The sequence below is a fragment of the Rhinolophus sinicus genome, chromosome 16 (assembly GCF_057876585.1).
Source record: "Rhinolophus sinicus isolate RSI-liver-muscle chromosome 16, RSI-T2T, whole genome shotgun sequence".
Taxonomy (NCBI): Eukaryota; Metazoa; Chordata; class Mammalia; order Chiroptera; family Rhinolophidae; genus Rhinolophus; species Rhinolophus sinicus.
Genome location: NC_142516.1, coordinates 151,961,187 through 151,986,270, shown reverse-complemented (window position 1 = coordinate 151,986,270; position 25,084 = coordinate 151,961,187). Strand labels below are relative to the sequence as shown.

The 25,084-nt window shown below is 35.8% G+C and overlaps 1 protein-coding gene across 3 annotated transcripts; it reads right to left on the bottom strand.

The window, feature by feature from the left end:
* Positions 1-2,284: 2,284 nt before the first annotated feature.
* TGDS (TDP-glucose 4,6-dehydratase) lies at positions 2,285-24,510 on the bottom strand. Of its 3 annotated transcripts, none has more exons than XM_019737187.3 (12): positions 24,289-24,509; positions 22,131-22,197; positions 21,040-21,108; positions 19,696-19,786; positions 11,741-11,883; positions 10,154-10,252; positions 9,083-9,142; positions 7,874-7,917; positions 7,097-7,262; positions 5,632-5,690; positions 4,910-5,007; positions 2,285-3,748 (listed from the first exon to the last, which is right to left on the bottom strand). In XM_019737187.3, the coding sequence occupies exons 1-12, from the start codon at positions 24,372-24,374 to the stop codon at positions 3,663-3,665; spliced, it is 1,068 nt and encodes a 355-aa protein (XP_019592746.1). In that variant the 5' UTR covers positions 24,375-24,509; the 3' UTR covers positions 2,285-3,662. The 3 variants fall into 3 exon arrangements, with proteins under 3 accessions (XP_019592746.1, XP_019592747.1, XP_019592748.1); XM_019737188.3 differs by having other exon boundaries at positions 24,213-24,417; XM_019737189.3 differs by lacking the exon at positions 4,910-5,007 and having other exon boundaries at positions 24,289-24,510.
* Positions 24,511-25,084: the final 574 nt, after the last annotated feature.

Here is a 25,084-nt window from a genome sequence, read left to right as displayed (position 1 = left end):
CCAGCCCATGACTGAGCACAAAGGGCACCTGACATTTCTGTCCAGCGCGGGATTTTGTGGCACTAATGATATGCCGGTTACGTAACAGCTCTACACCAGGCCTAAAATGCAACTGCTGTATTCTATCAAATATATGACACCATCAGTTTGAAGCAGTACAATTATTTTACAAACCACCAAAGGAAAAACACACTAAAAATTATCCTAAACCATTATAGATTTCCTGATTTCAGAAATGTTGAATAGTGCAGAAGTGTGGATGTTGGTATCAATTAAATTTGATCAGTCAGATTGGAGGATATAGGGCTCCGAGAGTTAAGCCCCTAAGAATAAAATGAAATCCATAGATTATCTGAAATATTTGAGCCTTTAGGAAGGAATATAATAATATGAGAGACCTGATGGAAAAATTAAGGATAGCACATAAAGCAGTGAAAAGAAAAATGAGACAGTTACTAACTCCAGGAAAAAACAAAATTTTACGAGATAGGAATTATCATCATAGCACACTTCTTGACTCTATAATGCAAAAAACATAAAATACTGTTAATTAATTAAAATTCAATGATGTTTAAATGCTTTGGGAGTATTGGAAGAGAACGGAAAGTTGAGGGGGTATGCAAGAGAGCTAAATCCTCACCTATTACAAGAAGTTTATAATAAAAGCAATACAAGCGTGCCATTTAAAAACAAAAGGATAAGCCAGAATGGGGGAGGGGCTAGGATGATGGAAAAAAAGGCTATGAAGAAGACGAAAATACCAAGAATGACTACCAGGTTTCATTTATTAAAACAGGAACCACCAGGGGTTAGAATCATATTGAGACTGAAGTGCTCCAAAGGCATCAATTTGCAAATATCGAGTAGGCTATTGGATATATGAGATTTTTAAACTGGAGATTAGCTCAGAAAAGAGATCTTGGCTGGAGATTAAAAAGAAAATTGAAGTTAAAAAAAAAAAAAAGGTGGTAACTGAAGCCCTGGTATTAGATGACATTTCTCAGGACAGGTCTTTGACACTGGTGACAATAGGGAGAACTCCTGCAGTAGAGGTGGAATGGAAGCCATATAGCAGCAAGTTGAGTATAAAGCAAGTGATGAGAGAGCTAGCTTTCAAAGGCCTCTTTGAGACCAAAACTTTCACTATAACTCAACCTTCTTTATTTCTAAGGTTGCTCTTAATTTTTATTTTAAACTATTTTTTTAGAGCAGTTTGAGGTTTACCACTAAATTGAAAGGGAGATAGAAATTTCCCATATATTCCCTGTCCCCACACATTCATGGACTCCCTCATTATCATCACTCAAAAGGGTGGTACTTTTTTTTTTTTTTTTACCAAGGATGAACCCACATTGACACATCATAATCACCCCAAGTTCATAGTTTACATTAGGGTTCATTTTTGGTGTTGTACACTCTATGGGCTTGGACAAATGTATGATGACATATATCCATCATTATATCATCATACAGGGTATTTTCACTGCCCTAACATTCCTTTGTGCCCTATCTCTTCATCTTCCCTCCCCACCCCTGGCCACCATTGATCTTTTTATTGTCTCCATAGTTTTGCCTTGTCTAGAGTATTGGAATCACACAGTAAGTAGCTTTTTCAGATTGGCTTCTTCCATTAAGTAATATGCATTTACATTTCCTTCTTGTCTTTTCATGGCTTGACAGCTCATTTCTTTTCAGAGCTTAGTAAGTACTCTATTGTCTGGATGGACCAGTTTGTTTATCCATCCACCTACTGAAGGACATCTTGGTTGCTTCCAATTTTGGCAATTATGAATAAAGCTGCTATAAATATCTTTGTGCAGGTTTTTGTGTGGACGTAGTTTCAACTCCTTTAGGTACATGCCAAGGCATGCGATTGCTGGATTGTATGGCATGTTTAGCTTTGTAAAAACTCGCCAAACTGTCTTCTAAAGTGGCTGTACCATTTTGCATTCCCACCAGCAATGCATGTGAATTCCTGTTGCTGTACATTCTTTCAGCATTTGGTGGTGTCAGTGTTCCAGATTTTGGCTTTCCTAATAGGTGTGTAGTGGTATCTCACTGTTGTTCTAATTTACATTTCCCTGTGCCCCATTATTTTTATATATATATATTTTTTGCATAAAGTTGTGTTTTTTTTGTTTTGTTTTTTTAACAAACTGGTTTTCCATATGTTCCTAATGCCTGTCAAGATCATCTCCTGAGATCAGTCTAACAATAAAGGTAAATCATACAGTATATTAAAATTGGAAATAAAAGTGTACCCAAAAATATGACACAGAACAAATGACATAGAGTGTTTTTATTTTGTCATCTAACTTCAATGACCAAATTCCACCAAAGACCATTTGCTCTCAGTTGGTCCCATTTTCTGCCTGTAACTTCCTAGCCTCCCGGAGCTCTCCCCTGCCCTCCCTTATGCCCACTCCCCGTCTCCATTTTCTCTAGAGCTACAGGCTACCTCCAAGAGGCATTTTCTTCCCTGCACAACTAAGACCAATGGAGCACCGTTTTAGTTAATCTCACCCTCTAGTCCTTCTGTCCCTCCTGATGCACACTATGTCCAATTCTAGCTCAATCTAGACTATTTTTACTACATCTCAGAATTTTGAAGTTACAGTGTTCAAGTTCAGTTTGCGCTTCATTCCTGTTTGGCACATCCTCTAATTTTGGATCTGCTTACTCTTTTCCCAATCTCCACAGCCTCAAGATCCTTACTCTACTGCCATCCCCTCCCTCAACCACCCCTGAGTTACTGACCTTGCTTCCCACTTTACAGAGAAAACAAGCCATCAGTCATGCTCTGAAGCCAGAAAGCTGGGCATAATCTTTGTCTCTTTTACATTTCTCAATGCAGTATCCTATCAGTTACTTTTTCAAATCGTCTTAAACTCTTTAGGGGAAAGAGGATTTCAAACTATATAATCAAGTATTTTAAAACTTTTTCTACAGTGAAATGAAAACATACATTACTAAAAAAAAGCCATAATCTATATTAAATACATTAAAATACTGATAATTTTATAAATAAAATCATTTTAAACAGTAAATACATGATGGAATTTCTCTGATACGAGGTTATACATAGTTAAATGACTGATTTTGAAAATACAAAAACAATGTCCTTCTTTAAAAAAAATTTAACTTAATCGGTTTTACAAAATTATCAAAAGTTAAAAAGTGCTCTGACTTTGTTCCATTTTTAAAGCAATTGTAGCACAATACCATACCTTCTAAAAAGATGAATGAGGCCATAAGGCTCTTCCTATGTCGCCTAAAAATGAAAACTTAGAGACCTTCCAGGCAACGGGAAAGGTTGGGAAGCTGAGTTCAATGCCAGCAAAGCTGTCAGCTGCCCAGAGCTATTATTTGTCCTTGTTCTGAGAACCAGGAGATTTCCCCCTTCCTGGTCTACTCCTATGGAAGAGTCTTTCTATTTCTACTGGTTCCACATTGTCAGGAGAAAAGGTTTTTGAAAGAATTTTGACATTTAAATTCTATGCCAATACTAAAACTCTTCTAAATATTGAGGCATATTGCATTTGGACTTTGTACAAAAAGTCACAAATGTAATTCCAAATGAAAAGACACTTCATTTGGTCCCTTGATGATACATCACTTGTCGAGGTAGGAAAATTTTCTTCTTTTTCCAAAAACTGTCCTGACTATACAAATGGTGGCTGTACTGGAAAGGGTTCTAATGCTTTTTCCACATTCTTCCAGTTGTGAAAATTCTCTCTATACCATTCAACTGAAAGGAAAAAACAGAAGACAAAAATCAAAAATAAAACACTAAACATCCATTAATTAAATTTTAATTCAGATTTTAAAATCAACTGTTTTTTCTTTTTCATATTGAATTTGCTAGTATAAGTGTTTAAGACATTCTGATTTTAGGGCCACTGGTTGTCTCAGTGGTTAGAGCTCAGTGCTCATAACACCAAGCTCACCGGTTTGATTCCCACATGGGCCAGTGAGCTGCACCCTCCACAACTAGATTGAAAACAACAACTTGACATAGAGCTGATGGGTTCTGGAAAGACACACTGTTCCCCAATATTTCCCAATTTAAAAAAATTTTAAAAAAAAGACACTCTGATTTTAAGGAATTTAGGGGGAAAGGATTTGCACTGGTTTTAAAGTTATAGAAAATAAGCATAATATTTTATTCATGTAAACGTAGCAATACTGCATTATAGGCATAGTGAGATGATGTGTTTCCTTCTGTTAACGTGAAATTATTTTATTTGCAAAATCAAATATAAATTATCTTTGAATATGCTTTTTAAAATTCAACACTAGTATTTTACATTTTAAGCTGTGAATCAGGACTTTTTTTCTATGTTTGGGCATATTTTTTCTCATGAATACATTTCTAAATAGAACTTTAACAGATACAGAGATTGTACAGACACTTATTTTAATAAATATTTCTGTACATAGTCAGTTTGCTTTCTACTTGTTTGTTTCAATATAAAAAGACTCAAGACACTCAAAGACTGAAACTGTCTATATTTCATCATATCTAAGATGCCACTGATCTTAAGATGGATTATTATTTAACGTACCACTAAAAAAGAATAAAGCTGCATAAAATTTTAAGATACTAGGGATTATAAAATACATACTTTTCAAGGATATGAAAAGAGTAAAACAATGTGCATCTGAGAATAAATGAAATAGGTATCTGATAAATGCTAATAAGATATAGGAAGACTGATCAGAAGTTAGTCTATGAAATTCAAGATGCTTAGGAAATATATTACTATTGCTAGAACTATATTAAATGTAACAATTTGAAAAGTAAAAATGATTTATCACACTATTCTGCTGAATTTGTAGTGTTCTGAAAATAAAAGTGTGCTTTAACTTTTTCTGAACCCCCCTACCAAATGACCAATTCACTACATACTTGTTTTCTTTATTCCTTCTTCCCAAGGCACTTTAGGTCTCCATCCTAAGCCATGTATTTTTTCTGACTTCATTGGATATCTCATATCATTGGTAGGTCTTGGAAAACAAAATAGATTTGAAACGACATTGTGGATACCTATTTACAGATTTAAATACTAAGAAAAAAATGTGTGTCCATTCATCTTTACCATAATTCAAGTTTTCCTTTAAAAAATTCTCCCTGACAACATGATTACAGAAAATTTATAAAATAAAGTGTATATTTTTTAAAAATCATCTATCATCCCAGATGCCGAACCCTCTGTGTGGTTTATCCTTTTCTTATTTCAGCCACAATCTAGGTATGAATGCAGCACATCACACCTAAATGTTTAATGAATGAATAAATGAATACACATAAACTTATTAAGACTCTTGTGCTCTACACCCTGGGCTGGGTACTTTATATGCATTACAATTAAACCATAAAATACTTTTTAAAAGGAAGATATTATTTCTCAAAGATGCCTCAGCCTTGGAAAGGGTCAATAACTTTAAGTCACACAGCTAGTAAGTAAAAATGCTACATTTTATTCTTATGACATTTATAATTAGGAAAAAATATTTTCGCAGAAAACTCAAAATTGATAAAGTAGTTTCTTGTTAAGTCCATATATCTGATAATTTTATAAGTATCTAAGATTTTACAATCTTTCCCCAGTGTTTTAACTTGTTACTCACCTATCATTAACATAATCAACCCAGTTTTCCATTTCAGATTCTGAATTGGTCTCTTTGATCTGTCAACATGGAGAAGGCTTTTGAGTCAAATGATAAAATGGGACCAGAGAATAACAATGACATTCAATAGCTGATTCAAAAGATAAGACAACCAACCTCCTCAAAGTGGGGAAGACAGCTAAAATGAACAGCATTTTAGTAACACGTTCTATACTATGTAACCCAAATTCTATCTGAAGTTCAAAAAGAATACACATTGTACACTGTGGCAGAAAATAAGTTTTTTGGCTTTTGGTTATTACTCATTGTGATACTGTGATGTATAATAAGATATATATTTAGTCATCATCCCTGTTCCTAGCGCAGAGTTCCTAAAACCCTTGGAATTTCCTAAGTGATGAGAGACAAAGGTGTCTTTTGCTATATGAAACAAGCCCCTTTCAACCACACCAGAGTTTACGTTAAGAGATTTTGGAAAGCCCCTAAGGATCGGGGCTGGTTGACAGGGGAACTAATCATGTGAGAGCTGGGGAGGGGAAAGGAGAGAGGGGCTGAAGGTAGAATTAATCACCAATGGCCAATGAGTTCATCAATCATGTCTACTTAAAGAAGCCTCCATAAAAACCCAAGAGGACATGGTTTGAAGAACTTCTGCTGAACACATGGAGATGCTGGGAGAATGGCATGCCCGGAGAGGGCCCAGACATGCCACACCCCTTCCCTCATACCATCGGGCTGCTGCTGAGTTATACCCTGTGTAATAAACTGGTAAGCCGGAAATTAAACTGCTTCCCTGAGTTCTGTGAGCAACTCTCGCAAATTACCTGATTTAGAGCTGGTTGGTCAGAAGCACAGGTAATGAGCAGGTCTTAAAATTGGCATGTGAAGCGAGGGCAGTCTGTGGGACTGATCCCTTAACCTCTGGGATCTGATGCTATCTCCAGGTAGATAGTATGAAAATTCAGTTAAATTGTAGGACACCCAGCTGGTGTCTGAGAATTGCTTGGTGTGGAAAATCGACACATTTGGAGTAGAGTATTCTGAGAGTAGTGTAAAGGAAAACAAAAGTTTTTTCACACACTCAGTCTCCCTTTCTACTAAATCCTGGAATGTATAATTGATGTTCACTAATATATACATACACTCATAACTATAATTATTTATATATCATTGTTCCTTGATTCTAGACATACTTTACATTTCTGAAATTGAGGTGTGTCATTTATTAGGTATGTACATTTAATGTATTAGGATTTTTTTCCTGAAAAACTGTTACTAAATGAGTGATGTAATTTCAAGTGACATAAATGGCATATATATTGTATACATAATTACGAATTTTATTTATTCCTCATTCACTTCAATTCACTAAGCTGTAAATTGTTAACTTTGACTAAATTAGTGATGACTGTCACTAATTTAGTGATAATTTTGAAAATACTATCCTTTCACAACATATACATACCAGTTGTATTAGTTCTTTGGCAAGCTGGAGAACTGACATTTCAAAATTGGTTCCAATGTTATAAATTTCACCTGGTTTCCCCTTTTTGAGGACAGTGAGAAATGCTTCCACTACATCAGTAGCATAAAGAAAATTTCTTGTTTGAAGCCCTGATCCATGAATGCAGCTTTAAAAAGATTAAATAAAAGGGAATCATAAAATGTAAAAAAGTAAGTTCTCCCAAGCCAGGGTAACACAACAAATGGGTACAACTCCAGAGAAGCCAATTCCCATGGCAATCCTAGAAATATTTACTGAAAACACAAGTTCTCATGACTTTTCTAAATTTCATCCATAGTTCCTGAATGACCTCCAAGCCTCCTGCAGGTACTTAGTAGGAACATAGCAAACATGTAAGTGACCCTGAGAAATACTTAATTCATCAATTTTATATCTTAAATTCATTTTGAGGAAATATCTATAGTTCTTTGAATTAAATAAATCCTTTGAAAAAGCAGTTATATAAAGATAGATGGTAAATTTCATGCTATATCTCAAAGTTTTAGAATAAATCATTTAAGAATTAAAATTATCTTAGTAAGTAAATTATAAAGATGAAATAGATTATAATTACTTTAAAAAACTATTACATCGATTATACAAGGAGTTCTTAAATTTGTTGAGACATTCAATTCTATGGCCTCCAACTCTAAGACTTTACGATGGTCAAGAAAGACTGTCACCAAATACTATGAACATACCAGACAAACATGGGTACAAAGGTAAATAATAACATACCATTTCCTGTTGTGTTGTAGTAGAGATATAAATTTTGGAATAACCTAAAAGAATATTTAAATACAATTTCAGACGTTGGAACTTTGCTCATTAATATGAATCTGAATTTATAAGGTTACATTATTATTGTTAAGAACTATACATATGGATATATTCCAATTCTTATCAGGATTTCAAGAAAAAAACCTATTAGAACTTGGATAAGTAAAAGAACTCTACGATATCTTCCTATTTCACAAAAACAAGTTATCAGCTAGAAAAATATGAAAATAAAACAATATAAACAGTGGGAACATTCAGAAAAAGTCTTTGTGAACAATTTGCTTTCATCACAAATCTTATCTCTGTCTTGATTTTATATGGACAGGAATCTTATCTTACTTATTGCTTTACATATAATACCTAACCAGTAAGTGCTGGTGAAATTAATAAAAAGCAAATTCCAGTGCCACTGGATTCAAAGAAAATTTATGTTAAACAGGGCAAGGTAAGTTACTACATTTATAGTAAACCTGTTCAAGATATTCCAAAAAATGAGAGAAAGAGAGAGAGAGAGAGAGAGAGAGAGAGAGAGAGAGAGAGAGAAATAGTTACTTAAAACTAGGCCTAATGATACAGAACCAACCAAAAGGCAATTTCAGGCTTTTCAGTGCATTTCTTTATTCACTACTTGTACTACTTTCTGGAAGACATTCAAGCCTGCAACAATAAAGAGGAGCTAAGGAACCATTAGCCAGCTGACTGTAAGACAAATTTCTGCACAAGCTTCCTGCATCACTCTCTAACTAGCTTTTACATTTCTGTATAGTCTGACATACTGGTCTGACTGCAAAGCAGGAGTCTAAACTGCAGCGTGACAGTAGTGAAGGGAGTACTCCATAGTGCCTGAGAATCCTGCAAAGGACCAGGCATTTTCACATATATCATCTCACTGGATCCTTCACAATCCTTTCTAATATTGTCATTACTCCTCAATTTAAAAATGATGCTGAAAGGGCTAAGGTCATGCCGGCTGGTGAATTACCAGGTTGAGACGTGAGCTCAAGCCTTCAATCTCTAAACCAGAAGAGATTTGCCTGTGGCCAATATAGCATTTATAAATTTTGTATAATTACAACATAAACGTTGGACAAATAACTGAAGAGAGATTATTTTAAATAATAAATTACAATCATGAAAACATCCTACAAATTCAGAAGTAAAATGTACCTTTTCAGGATATTGATGTGGTCCATAAACATTACTGCTTCTTGTGATGACAACTGGAAACTTAAAGAGTATCCGATAGTGAGACAATGGAAAGGTCCAATAATAATGATTATCTAAAGATAAGCAGTTTTAAAATATGGGCACTTCTGGTTAAACAATTCCACACACCTTAAGAAAAGAAGCAAAGGGATTTTTTTTTTTTTCTAATGTAAAGTTCCTGAAAAGACAGGAGAGGATGGGATTCAGATAAAGGCAGAGGCTCCAAAAGGAAGAAGAGGAATTTTTTCTTTATTGGGATAAGAGGAGGATAAATATAGATGTAGGCAGGTTTGTAGGCTTGATAGAAGAAAATTAAGGAAATTTCCACCTGACTATTTCAGAGACCACCTCTAGGACTCTGGGTTTGGTTAGATGTTAAACTTCAAGTTGGCTTTCTCTACTGTACCAATCCTTACAAATAAAAAGACTTAATGAAAGAGAAAGGGACCAATGCTACTGGAACACAAAAGTCAAGAGAATCGTAAGTCATTCTTAGGCTGGTCTTTCTGACCCAGTCTCTAGTAACTCGAAAAGAAGATCAATGGGAAGCCAATTCCAGGGGATTCGAGGTGATGAGTCAGGCTGGGTAAGACTCCCGCACTGACACTGTGGGAGCCACCTGGGGACGTCTACCTCCCATTCATGAGAGCCAAGAGAGCTGACTCACACAGAGGGGCGTGCGCAGCAGACAAGGGAATCTGCCCTCCCTGACTTCCTTCACTCAGACGATTCCTGGGAACCAGGATATTCCAACAGGGCTTCTCACAACAGCTGTTAACACTCTACATGTTACTGAAGTAGGAAAAATATCCACACAAAGCATTCCTTCAAATGATGAACTCAACAAGAAGTAGGTCCTACGTTGTCCACACACTATAGGAAATCAGTTTTTTTTTTAAATTCCTTAATAGATAACTATTCTCAATCTATGTCTTCTACTCAAAAAAATGAAATGTAGCTAATGCTAACTTGGAATTTTAACACCTAAGTCCAAAGAAAAATGACTCAATTTTTTTAAAAATCAGTTCTTACTTTATATCGTTCCCAATAAGACTGTACAAAACACTCAGCAGCTGCCTTAGATGATGCATAAGGATTTGTAGGTTGTTTGGGTGAAGATTCGTCAAATTCCTAATTTAAAAAAGATAAATTTAAAAAAAAGTAAGCATTATGCATAGCACTTTCTAAGTAGAAAAGTCAGAAAACATTACAAACTTAAAATCTTAATCACATTTAAAAAACAAGACATTTATTAAACCCCAACTATGTGCCTAGCATTTTTCTAAGCACTTTATATGTAGTAACTTCTTTAAAGTTTACAACAACCCTCTAAGGCAGGAGGCAGAGAGGAACAGCAAGTGCAAAGGCCCAGAGACAGAAGTGTGTTCAAAGGAGCTACAAGAAGCTTCGTGAGAGGGAAGAGAAATGGGAGGTGAGGTTGAGGGAGGGAGGCCAGAGACGTGTGGAACCTGTCCACATGTCAAGGCCACTGTCCAGACATTAACAGGCTTTGCGAAGAATAATCTCATGATCTCACATTTTTTTTTGTGGGGTTTGGGGGAGAGGGAATATATGAAATTTCTATTTTATCAAACAAAAAAAGTTCCCATTATATACTGTTAACCTACATTATGTCTGTGAAGCTCAAAACAGAGACTTTGTTATTTTTATCCTTATTTCTGAAATTGTCTTGAATTTCCTAATTTTTCCATATGCATACTATATTTCTATTTTCACTTCATTTAAATCAAGGCAGCACAAAGTTCATGAGCATCCAACCGGGCTGGAGTATTTAGCAGAGCCGAAGGAAAGTCCTTGCGGTGACCTGGAAGGGCTTTCTTCAGAGCTTCATCCAGGGGCTTGCCTTTTTCCTGGACACATGCTACTTTGATCTGGTGACGGTGTGCATTGTTTCTCCTAGTCAGAACATCAGTGATGGTTGCTTCATTCACACCTTTATTTACTTGTTATTGTTTTAGGCACGGCAGCAACATCCGAGGATGGACTGTGGCCAGGATAGGAGCCCACTTGCGGACCTGGGGTGACCTTTCTCCTTTCAGTTTTAAGGTATTCCTGCTCTTCTTTTTCAATAAACCATGCCCACTTGAGGAATTGATACCACTGCCATTTTTAAAGACGTTTCTTTTTTCCACCTTCTTCCAAAGAACTAAAGAGAGATTCTTCCCGGATCGTTTCACTCTCCAGATTACACTTTTCAGTTTTCTCTCTCTAGTATGTTTTTGTTGGTTGTAATTTCTTGATCACATGGGGAGGAGAGATATTCCCCACAGTGTGACCTCTGCTGCACGCGTTCTCTGCTTCTGGGACTGCAGGCCTCAGGAATGTTTTTAAAAATCACTCTGGCTGTGTCATGTCTGACACAGTAGGGTGACAGGGGTACAAGAAGAAAGAAGTTAACCTCATAAAAACGGCAAAGAGAATTGCAAATGGCTGATTCTCAGAAGTGGGGATTGCAGATTGAAGAGAAGGGGTCAGGGTCAGCTTTTCCTCAATGTAAGTTGCTTGCAAACTACTTGATTTTTTATTGGTTTTAATAAGACAGATTTGCTACGTGGTCTATGGTTAAGTAAGTGAAATAGACATTCTTTTAAAGCTTACCTTATCAAGACTGCCTCCATATACTTCGTCTGTGCTAACGTAAATAAATTTCTCCACTTTGGCTTCATGAGCGGCACTTACCAAAACGTGAGTGCCATAAACATTAACATACGTAAATTCGAAGGCTCGTACAAAGGAAAGATCTGAAAAAAGGAGAAAAAAACTAGAACAATTCCACCCAAGGGACAAAACAAATACCTAAGGGTAGACTCAGGATTAAGGAAAGCTCTGTTCACTTCTCTTCATTCATAACTGCAAGTTTTTAAAATAACATAAAAACACATTGCTATTTATGATTTATTTAAGCCTAAATTACACAGTACATGGAAATTCTTAGAATCTAGAAAACTATCAGTGCTAAATCTGTAGGAAACACTTTTAATTCTATGAAGGAAAAAACAAATGATACCTCTAAATTTAAAATGTTCCTAAATTTAAAAAATTTTGAAACTTCCAGTTTCTGCTAATAGGGTGCTAGGCTTTTCAACTCAATCTGTTATTGCTGAAAACAATAATAACTGTTGTTAAATTACTGTAAAATAAATTCACTTTAAAGAATCAATTCTATAAAATCTTGGAATGAAGGGAACTTTCCTAACTATGGCTCATAATACAGAAGCAAAAGAAAAGAAATTGATAAATTTGACTACATAAAAGTTCTTGCATGGTTAAAAAAAAAAAGAAAGAAAACCACACAGACAAAAACTACAAAGTAAAAAGACAAATGACAAACGGAAAAATATTTGAATTTTTCAGAAACAAAGGGTTAATATAGTCAATCTATAAAGAAGTTATAAAAAATAAAAAGGAACAACCCTATAGGAAAATGTTAGGAGACATAAACAAATAGTTTAGACAAGAAATACACAGTTCCTTAAGCTTAAGATGCTAATACTGATCATAAGAAAAATCCAAATTAGAAACTCATAGATGCCACTTCTTACATATCAGATTGGCAAAAATTAAAAAAACAAAAAGAAAATTGACACATTCTATTGTGAGGCTACGAGGAAAAAAATATTTTATATGTTGGAAGTAAAAATACAAAATGTTTACAAACCCTAAGGAAGAAAATTTCCCAATATCTCGGCAAATTACATATGCTTTTACCCGTTAACCCAAGGTAACGGGGTTGAATTGAGTTCCCTCAAAATTCATGTTGGAGCCCTAACCCCCAGTAGCTCAGAATGTGGATATATATTGACAGGGCCTTTAATTAGGTGATTAAGTTAAAATAAGGCCATTAGGGTGGGTCCTAACCCAATGTGACTGGTGCCCTTTAAAAAAAGAGGAAATTTAGACACAAAAAGAGAAACTAGGGACACACAGAGACCATATAAGGTCACAATGAGAAGATGGCCATCTGCAATCCAAGGCGAGAAGCCTGAGAAAAGAGCCAACCTTGCTGGCACCTTAATCTTGGACTTCCAGCCTCTAAAACTGAGAAATAAATGTCTGCTGTTTAAGCCCCCAGTCTGCGGTATCTTGTAATGGCTGCACTAGCAAACAAATATGCCCTGCAATCGCACTTCTAGAAATCTCTCCCAACAACAACTGAAAAAAATACAAAAAGACACCCACAAACCTATCCACTACAGCACTATTTAAAATAGCAAACTGTAGGAAATCAGCCCAATTATCATACATCCACACAATGGAGTAAGATGAAAAGAAAAAAGAACGTGGAGTATCTCTACATTCTGTTATGGAATGATCTCCTAAGATATACTGTATTATATAGAAAGATGGACAAAGATGTGTATAGTAGGCTACCTTTCTCTTAGAAGGGCAGTAGATTATACATCTTTTTTAAAAAGAAAGACAAACTGTAAAATAAAGCATTTAAAATTATCTATAGGGGAAAAAGGAGGAGAACACAGTGGAAAGGACAGGGACAAAAACTAGACTCTTCTAAATATACCTTGTTTGGTAAATTTAACTTTAGAACTATGTACGTATTTTGCATAATTAAAAAAGTTAAATCAAGAAGAAGAAAAGCAATTCTAAAAATCAGAAGCAAAAAGAGACAAATAAAGCTGTGTATTTATTTGGTTATATAACCATGCAGAGAAGAAGTATTTCAAGTTACTTTAAAACAAACTATTTTGACCATATACCTGGTGGGAAACTACTTAAGAACAACCCCCCACTTCCCTGCAATTCTCGAAAGGATTTTCAGTTAAAAAAAAAAATTAGCTAGACATAATGTTGGTATTGTCATTCGTGTACTACTGTGTGTGTTGTGGGATAAAGTAAAATAAGTACTTATGATGGTGCTATCGAGTATCACAGTTTTTAGGGTAAGGGAAAAAAGATATAAATGTTAAGGTCAATGAGGTTAAAAAAACTGAATATGAATTGGATCTCTCTATATAAACTCACGATATAGTTCATCTTAAATAAATAAACAAATAAATACAGAGTGCCTAGTTCTGTCCACTGAAAAAGCCTAGAAACTATGTCCAATAAGAGGTAACAAGCGTTTATAATGTAAATAGCATTTCCCACCAAAAAGGAGCTAGGGTTCTGTAGAGAAGGGGCTGATACCAGATCCGGGGAAGAAAAATTGAAGATGAGCCACCTGCCACACCAGAGAATAAGACGACTATCAAAGACGATTAAGGCTGGGTCCCCAAGGACTTAGGAAACCACTAGAAGAGGTTCTCAATGGCCAATAGCGGGTCAATTTGGACATAAATAACAATAACCACAATAGATTAAATGTGTAAAAATCTATGAATTCATAATGATACTAAAAAAAAAAAGAAAAGGGATGCTAGGAAACCAGTTTGTTATAATAAAACTTAGTAAGTAAACAAAAAGCATCAAGCATTTTACCTGGTTTTTCTGCATCAATTCAATTTCAGGGTAACCCAACAATTTATAAGGAAAATTTGCTTTTATTAGGGATTCCAGCTAATAAATGAAGAATGTATCACATAATTAGAATAGCATCATTTTTGCAAACCCCTAATACAAATTAATATTGACTATATAAAATAGAAATCATGATTTCCAGTGGAACAGAAAATAAACAAGACAGACTTCAAATTCTAGATAAAAGGAGTTGGGAATAGATAAGTGGAGTTAAAGTGTCTAAGATCCTTGAAATCATTTTGGAAGAAGGCAATGGTTTTGTGGACTTTAGACTTTGATAAGCTAATTATGCTTGTAATAATATCTAGGGTAACCACTGAAAGAATACAAACAGAATATATAGCTTCCAAACTAGTAGAAGAAAAATTGAATAAGAAAAGTTCCTTAGTCAAGCCCTTAGAAAAGCAAGCAAGGATTTTTTTAAAAGGAATTTTTTTAAAAGGCAAGAAAGATTTTTTTTTTTTAATTTTTTTAAAGAAACAGAACAGGTGAGAAAAATAGAAACAACATAGTAAGATGGTAGAAATAAATCCAACTATATCAACAAACTCAATGCTTAGGGTAAATATCAGGGATGGTTAGACTGGATTAAAAAAAAAAGAAATTCCAAACACAGGTTGTTTATAAGACACACAGCTAAACCATAAAGCCAGGGAGAGGTTGGAAATAAAACTACAGAAAAAGACATTTCATAAAAAAAACCAAACAACACAGCTATATGAATGTCAAACAAAATGGACTGCAAGGCAGCACACATCACCAAGGAAGAAAGATCACTTCATAAGGTTCAATTCACCAGAAATATACAGGAGATTTAAAGAACACAATTAACCAACTTTATTTAACCTAATGTATGTGTAAAAAACAACATACCCAACATTTGCAGAGTACACATACTTTACAACACACATGGAATATTTACAGAAATTGACCATACATTAAGCCAAAAAGCAAGTTGCAGCACAGAGAACTGAAATCATACAGTATGTTATCTAAGCATTATAATTAAGCTAGAAATCAATATAAAAAGGTAACAAGAAAATTCATACGTGTTTGGAAATTAAGATATACACTTCTACAAAACCCATGGATTGAAAAAGAAATCAATTCCTAAAAAAAAAAAAAAATGAAAATAATGCACATGAAACTTGTGGGCTTCAGATAAAGTGGTATTTAGAAGTAAATTTGTAGTCTAAAATGTATGTATTAGAGAAAAGCTGAAAATAAGTGAAATATTATCACAAGAAGATAGAGAAAAAATCTAAATGAACTAGAAATAATGAAACAATGAAGTTTTAAGAGTAGAAATTCATTATGTTGAAAACAAGCATATAATAGAAAAGATCAACAAAGTCAAAGATATTTTCTGTAACAACAAAAAGGTGGGTTTGCTTTGCTTGTATCAAGCATTATTATAAAGTTACAGTAATTAACACAGTGTGGTAATGGCGTAAGGACAGACAAAAACCAGTGGAACAGAACAGGAGCCCAGAAATAGAACCATGAGTCAATGGGCACTCCATCCACAATAAAGGGGGCGGGGGAAAGGTTGAATATTTCAATAAATGGTGTTGAGTCAAACTTATACTGATATGGAGAAGAAATCTGAATGTAAAAGACAAAACTGTAACTTTTATGTGAAGAGAATAAAAGAGAATCTCTCCATGATCTTGGAGGTAGGAAAGAGCACTAATCCTAAAGAAAAAGGTTGATAAGCCTTACTTCATCGAAATGAACTTCAATTGAATAAAAGACACCATTAGGAAAGTGAAAAGGCATTTCAGGTTGTGCATCTTAAATTAAAACCAAACTGTAGAACATAGGAATAAAAAGAGAGCCAGAAAGATTCTAGGATGTGTCTGTCTTAGAGATAAGAAAATCAAGGCTCAGAGAGGTGAGCTAATAACCCAGAGCAGAGACAGTTTGTTGCAGAGATACTTTTTCTCTCACATTTATGTCTTGAATGTATCCACTACATGAACATATATAAAACTATCCTTTTTATCTCAGTCCATTTCCATCTTCTTTCTTTGGACCTTAAATAAAGACCAGAAGAACTGATCGACAGCTTAAGGGTACTGCAAGTATCATGCAAAATTGGGAGATGCCACAGAATAATCTGAGAAAGATCTAATATCAAGTTCAATTAAGTGAGCTCTTCTGAGACTAATTCCAATAGTTTTAAACTAGAGAAGTATGTCTTTTGATGTGGGACATTGTTTTTATTGTGTAAATAAGCAACTTAAGATGTATTTGAAGAAATGAAACATAAGGAACATTAAGCTGTTAAGTATGTAGGGGAGTAGAGTTTATGTAATTTCATATGGAGCCAATAAAGATTTTATTCCCCACCCCATACCTTTCCCCCCAAAAAAGTGAAAAGGCAAACCACAGATTGGAAAAAGGTAATGGCAAAAGGCTTGAACCCAGAATACATAAAGGACTTACAAAAACTCTGAGGATAAAAATGACAACCCACTAGAAAACGGTGAAGAGACTTAAATAGAAACTTTCCAAAGAAGACATACAAATTAGAAAAGGGGGAGAATAGTCCAATAAACAAAGTTTTTAACCTCATTTGTAATCAGGGAAAAATAAAACAAAACCACAAAATATTAACAATAGCAAACGTTGGTAAGCAGTTCATAATTGCTAGGAGGAATATACAACTATTTTATCATCAACCAAGTAGATGGATTTGCTCTACCAGATTTCAAAGCACCATATTAGTAATCCATAAATTGTGTAATCAGCAAAGGTAGAAACAAACAGATAAAGACTCAACAGATACTCATATAAAGATACTTGATATATGATTGGGCAGTGGAAACTGGCGAACTTTTCCATAAGTGGTAGAGGTCCAACTGGTATCCAAATAGAAAAAAATGAAATTGGATTCCTATCAGGCACGTTGTGGCGCAAGGGAAGCATGTCTGACTCCAGATGAGAAACTGGACTCCTATCTCATACTGTATATAAAAATCAATTTCAGATGCATTACAAATCTAAATGTGAAAAGCAAAACTATCAAGCTTTTCAAAGATAATATAGGAGATTATCTTCATGACCTTGGGACAACAGAGAATTTCTTAAGACCCAAGAACCATTAACCATAACATAAAGGAAAAGATATTAGTTTGGTGCAAAAGTAATTGCAGTTTGAAAGGTTAAAAATAATTGCAAAACTGCAATTATTTTTGCACCAACCTAATATATAAATTCAACTACATGAAAATTAAGAACACCTGTTCATCAAAACACACTAGAAAAAAACATGAAAAGATAAGCCACAGAGTGGGAGAAGATATATGTAACACACATAACAAAGGACTGGTATCCAGAATATATATACAAAACTGCTACAAATCAATGAGAAAAAAAGTAAATAACCCAATTTTTAAAAAAGAGCAAAAGATTTCAACAGCGTGTTACAAAAGAGGAAATCTAAATTGCCAATATACATAGAAAAGGTACACTGCTTCAATAGTAATCAGAGAAATCAAATTAAAACCACAATGAGATAGCGCTACACACAGACTGACAAAAATGGAAAAGTCTGAGAAAACTAAGCTTTGGTGAGATCTGGAGCAACAGGTATCTGATACCCTTAGAGGAATAGAAACTGGTACAATCACTTTAGAAAATAGTTGGACGTTATCTCAATGTTGAAGTGTGCAAATCTTATGATTCTAGTAATATACTCAGAGAAATGTATGCTTATGTGTACCATGACACATGTGAAAGAATGTTCATGGTAGTGTTGTTCACAAGCGCTTAAAGTGTAAACAATCCAAATGTCCATCAAGAGTAAAACTGCTGCACAAATTGTGGTATATACTTGGAATGGAATATTGTATGTCACAATGAACAAATCATACCTATACCCAACTACATGGATGAATCTATATGGATGAAAAGCAACACCAAAAAACCTACACGTTACATATACATTTTTATAAAATATAAAAACAGGTAAAATTAACTTATACTGTTTAGGGATAAATACTATATATAGACAGTGAAACTGTAGATTACACGAAAGGAAATTGTAACTTCAAAATTAGGTTAAGGGGGCCAGCCCGGTGGCTCAGGTGGTTAGAGCTCCATGCTCCTAACTCCGAAGGCTGCCGGTTGGATTGGGCCAGTGGGCTCTCAACCACAAGGTTGCCAGTTCAATTCCTCGACTCCCGCAAGGGATGGTGGGCAGCGCCCCCTGCAACTAAAATTGAACACAGCACCTTGAGCTGAGCTGCCTCCTGGACGGCTCAGTTGGCTGGAGCGTGTCCTCTCAACCACAAGGTTGCCGGTTTGACTCCCACAAGGGATGGTGGGCTGTGCCCCCTGCAACTGGACCTGGAGCTGAGTTGCGCCCTCCACAACTAAGATTGACACCACTAAGATTGAAAGGACAACAACTTGACTTGGAAAAAAGTCCTGGAAGTACACACTGTTCCCCAATAAAGTCCTGTACCCCTTCCCCAATAAAAAAATCTTAAAAAAAAAAAAAAATTAGGTTAAGGCAGTAGTAATACTACTGCTACTAAAGAGTGTTCAGCAACATTCTATCTTTTGTTTACGTGATGGTTACATGGTTATTCACAGTATCAGCATTCATTTAACTTTACTTCTAAATTCTTCTGAATATATGTTATATTGCACAATATAAAATGTTAAAGTATCAGATGGACAAAACAATACATATAATAATATAATGTTCCACCTTGTAGCCAAGAGCCAGCTTAAGCAAAACAACATAAAAAATACATTTTAAATACATTCATCTCCTCAGAAGAAAGCAGAAATCACTATTCTGAATTTGGTTAAACTCAAAGTTTTAAAACAGCACCCAAGGTTACATTCCAACCCACATGAATAACAGTGACCCAAAAAGCTCCAAGTATTTTGATGACAGAATGACCACAGGCTTGTTTTTCTGGTAGAGCATGGTATATGCTCTTTCAAAGACATATATTAAGTACCAACCCCATTCAACTCCATTACTGGACTTTGATTTAGGCTAGTCAGCCACTGGAAATAAAAATTTGCCCATCATAACTGTAACATAAAACAATGCTTACCTACATGTGTTTGTGCAGCAAAATGTAGTACAATATCTATTTTCTCTGTTTCAAAAAGCAGTTTCACAAAGTGAGAATCACATATGTCACCCTATATCAGAAGCAAACATGAAAAAACTAAGTTTGAATGAGTATTCCCATTTATAAGAACCATTTTACTATATGAACAACAACAAAAAACGGTAAGAAGAATTAATCCCCCCCCCCAAGTTTAATAGAGAATATCTTGAAAATTCAACCAAGGGGTCAAATACAGTAATGATGAATTTCTCCAGCATCCAAGAATATAAGATATCCAAATTAAAATATTATTTTGCAAATAAATGTCTGAAATAGTATTTTATTGAGCCCCAACTACCAATAAGATTAAAGGATATCATTAAGAAAGTGAAAAGGCAAACCACAGATTGAAAAAAGGTAGTGGTAAAAGGCTTGAATCCAGAATATATAAAGGACTTACAAAAACCGGAAGGAAAAAAATGACAACATTCTTGACAATCTAAGGTCACTATGCTAACAGGAAAAATTTTAAACATATTTTTAAAAGTTTAAGATAACCATTACTGAAATACATTTAAAGTAAGTGCAAGAACTGGAATGACATTTTGAAAAATGTATTTAATCACAATTAAGTAAACTTACGAGTACTTTTGATGTTACATATATATTTATTTCTAAAAGTATGTATTCTCAACAATTCTTTGGTGACAGAAGGAAACACTTTCATACGGAAGAAGAGAATTATGAAATATTTGCTTAGTATATTCTTTGAGATTTGTGGTTAAAAAGAGAGTTTCTAGAATTACTTTTTTAAAAAACCCACAAATCATAAAACAAATAGCTGACATTAAAATTTCCGTTTGCAAATTAATAACCTGGCTCTCTGGTTTATACTTTAAACTCTTCTAAGGGTGGTTAGTAAGAATCGGTCTTCCAGAGCCAATCAATCAACTTTCATGGGAGAAAACTATCCCATGGGCTGTATGGTAGCCTTTTTGGCTGTTGCTGGCCTGAGTCACACCCCACTTTATACCAGTCTTGTAAATCCCAGCAAGGCCTTATTAAGAAAGATAGTGAGGACCTAAAAATCACAAACCATGTATGTAAATTCAATCAGCTACTCACAGATCTGCCACGGCAACAAAAAGCACATGTAACTTTATATATGGTATCAATATAAAAGTAGTATTCTCTACATCATGTGGTACTACAGGAAACTGAAAAGATCTTTAATTAGCATGCTTTCCAAACCCATATTTCACAAGTTTGTAAAGTAGGAAGATATGTCTGAACCACTAAAGAGGTACAGTATAACAATTATATAATTATAAGAAACTTTCATACCTGTATAAATTTGTAGTTTTGTTTGTTAGAAATGGTTTCAAGATTCTTCAAGCTTGCACAGTAATCCAGCTTAAAATAAGTAAGATGGAGGGAGGGTGGAGATACAACACAACGAATGAGTAATACTTTTTCCTATATCAATTTATTTTAAAGACAATAGATGATCTTATTGTAATACAAAAACATGTCTTCTTAAAGTGTTTGCTCTTTGTGTTTTTAGAGGTTTCTGTTATCTTAAAAGTAAAAAACAAACAAAAAACATGTAAGCTTGTTACTTTTTTAAAATACAAAAAAAATAAAATAAATAAATCACTTCTTGTAAACCTCTCCTTTAAAAAATTTTCCTGCCCCAATTTGCCTCCAGCCCCTGGTGGCTAGAAAAATTTACCATTTCTTACTGGAAAGGAATTAGTGATGGAAAACAACTGCACCAGTGTTACACATATTTTAACTCATTACACTTTTTCCTGAATTAACTGTTGATAAATCAGTATAAAGATGGGGAAAAAAATGACTGTCCGTGATGGTAAGGCAGGTAAAAATTTGTAAGACTTATGGGTTATTCTTTGACTATGCATTTTTACTATTACATTTTATGAAATGAAGGTAACTGACTGCATCATGTGTTTAAAGTCAAAATATAAGTGATTACCAATCACCACTTTCAGACTCCAGAGACTCCAATTATTATAGGAAAATTCTCAAAACTAAATTAATTGCATTTTTATTTTAAAAATATGTAATTTTCCATGAGGGAGTAGTTATAAAATAATAAAATCAAATAATCAGAGTATCCTGACTCCAAAAAAGGTTAATATTCACAAGATTATACAAAATAAATTTAGGGTGAAGATTTTTTTTTTTAATAAAAATACTGCATTTAAAACCTTTACTTTATGGGCTAGAACAATGAATAAAAAAGTTTCAAAAGATTTTATGTACAATTAAATAATGGCATGAACACATGACTATATAGGTCCCTAAGTTGCTAAAACTAAATAAAAAAACAAAAATGTCAGCATGGCAGGATTCTAACACTTTTTAAAAATGTAAGTAAGTTTCAGTGCATACAGCTCATTTTTAAAACTTACCTTGTCTAGATTTATGATCATGTAGTTCGGATAATCTTCCACTAAAGAGACAATCACATGTGATGCACTGTAAAAAAAAAAAAAAAAAGTATAACTTATTAGTAGAAAATTTAACCTTTTCCCTAAATTCTTGATTGTTACCCTAAGTCGTCAAGTATTAGGAAACTATTCAAAAATACCTTCACATTTTTGAAGAGAAGAGGAATAACATACCTATACTGGATATACACACACCACTTTTCACGAACTCTCTCAACCATATTGATATACAAATATACAAAGCTTTATACTCCCTTTATACTATGGAGAAGAGACAATTTACTAGCCCAGGGTATAAGAACAAATTAGCTTAACCAAATGATGCTGTCTATGCATGCTTGGAGTGTGCAGGATGCAACGGGTGGTGGTCAGTGCAAATGGGCTGCAACTATAAGGTGCCTTTTCAGAGACTACAGGTATAATTATGTAAAAATTAATTTAGTATGAGCATAGGAGCTGTCTATATTCACAGTAACCCTACTGCAATTGTTATCTCTTGGTACAAGAATTTGATGGTATAAATGCGGGGGCGGGGGGTGCCCTAGACTAAACCTAGTTTTCCAAGGCTAATAACAAACAGCTGAAACCATCCTGAGTTGGATGGGTTTCTGAGGACCCTGAAGTGGAACCAGAGGCGTATCTAAATGAGATGATCCAGCAGATTTTATCATATACACAAAAACACTGGGCTCCCAGGAACAAAGGCAACCGTTGACCAAATTATGAACTCAAAGGGTGTACTTGACAGCCCTTTCACAGCACTGTCAAAGAGTACCCTTTCTGGACCAGCACTCTCACACCAGGACTGCCCTTTTGTGCTCATGCTCATTAAATGAACCTTGCCTGCCTGGTACTGTCACATCAGAAGAGGTGACTTGATGTGATAATGGGCTGGAGGGTAGAGGGAAGAGTCCTATGTTCCTCTTCTTCCATTAGACATTGGGAGAGTTTCTTATTGGTACTCACGCATTTAAACAACTACTAAAAACCTTTATAAAACGAGTCAGACATTCTTCCAGATGCTGAGTGAACTCTGCCTTCATTCAGGTTATTTTCTAAAGTGGGGATGCAGGCAATTAGCAGCTAACCATAAAAATACAAAATAATTTTAGGTAGTGATAAGCGTTAGTAGGGAGAGGGGCTATTTTAGATAGATAAGGCCCCTCTGAAGTGATGTCTAAGTAAACATCTGAATTGAGTGATGAAAACAGCCTCAGCAAAGGGGAAGTAAGTGCAAAGGCCTCAGCAGGAGAAAGGCGCCTCCTGTGCTCCAGGAACTGCAAGAGGGTAAGTGTGGCAGGCACAGAAAAAGCAAGGGGTAGGATGGCAGCAGATCAGATTGGAAAAGTAATGCTTGGGCACTTGAGAGTCTTCAAGATACAGTAAAATGTTTGGGTTTAATTCTAAGCCTGACAAGAACCACTGGAGTAAAACTCTAAGCCCTTTTACTTAATAGACACTGACTTCTGTCTGAGCAACAAACGGGAACAAGAGTGCAAGGCCGTGTGACCAATCAGGAGGCTACAGTAGCAGTCTAGGCAAAAGACAGTGACATGGGCAAGGGTGGAGGGGGTGGGGAGGTGAGACGTGGCCTCGAGCACATACTTTGGAAGCAGGGAGAGAAGACTTGCTGACTGAATGTGGTACGTGCAAGAGGGAAAAGAGGTATCAAAAGTTTGTACCAAGAGAGGATTTTTAAGTCAGCTAAATAAATAAATGCCTTGTCATAGTCCAAAAATCGTTCTTTGGCGCCTATATGTACAAGGCCTGTGTATCGGGGTGGGGAGGGGTTTGAGGCAGCTGGTGAGAAGCTTACAGCAATTGTGGGCACAATCAGAAGAGCGACCGCGCATCTCAGGCGACACAGGAGGGCGGATAGTACCGCAGCACTTTTGCTTTGGGAGGAAGGCGTTTAAAAAAAAAAGTCGCAGTTTTAAAGGAACTAGGTCTTCGCGGGCCGAAGAGGGGCTAGAAGGTAGGATGACCCCGGTCGTGCATTAAGACCCTCCCCTTATTAGACACCCAAAGCTGGTCCCAAGTTACCACGGGCAAGCAGAGCCGCAGGAAAAGGTTGGAGTTTCGGGGGAGCCACTACTCGGCCAGCGACGCTGTTACCTACATGAAACCAGCACCCCCGGTCACCAGGACCCGCTTCGCAAAGCTGCTGGGAGGACCCAAGGGCTCCACAAACCCCGCAGCCGACATCTCCCAGCTCGGCGGTGCCTGGAACCGTAAAGCGACAAGTCTGTACACCGCAGGGAGGTTCCACCGCGACTTTTTGCGACGCGCCCCTCTCCCGACAAGTTAACTGGGGCCGGCAGTGGCGGCTTCCCGAGTGTAGCCGATTTATCCCCGCCCATCGGAGGGCTGGGCGGATTCCTCGGCTGCGCAGGCTCGGGCCCTGGTCTTCTCAGCCAACGCCTGGCTCGCTAGGGGCGAGTGGGTGCGTCTAGGAAAGTGGGGTCCGGAACGTTTTCCCGGCAGGTGTCACCAGCATGAATTAGGCTTTACTCAGATATACAGAAGGTGAATGATTACTTTCTTTTTATTCTTGTACTACAGCGATCGCCACAGATTATGCCCCAGTTGAGCTAGAACTCCTGGGGAGTTCTCTTGCAAAGTATAGAGATGGGACGTTAGAATTAATCGCAAAATGATCTTTGGCTGTTGCTCGTATTGTTATCACAGACAGCGCAAGCTGCTTGCAATCATCGTAAAGATGTTCCCTAGATCCTACCGTTAGAGCTATTCTTCCTCTTGCTCAATCTACCCCAGCTACTGTCCTTGCTTTTCCTTAAATTGGCCTGGCGTGCTACTTCCCTTAGGTCTGGATGCTCATTCCCCAGATGTCTGCCTACTTTACTTCAGTTCTCGGCTTGAATGCCACCCTATTCCTTTATCACCCTAATTAAAAT

Coding starts and splice junctions, on each gene's coding strand:
- TGDS (XM_019737187.3), bottom strand. CDS start 24,374: ATGTCGGCTGCGGGGTTTGTGGAGCCCTTGGGTCCTCCCAGCAGCTTT. Junction 5,691..7,096: donor CCAAAGAACTAATACAACTG/GTATGTATATGT, acceptor CCATGTTGACAG/ATCAAAGAGACCAATTCAGA. Junction 5,008..5,631: donor GTTGATTATGTTAATGATAG/GTGAGTAACAAG, acceptor TTGTTTTCCAAG/ACCTACCAATGATATGAGAT.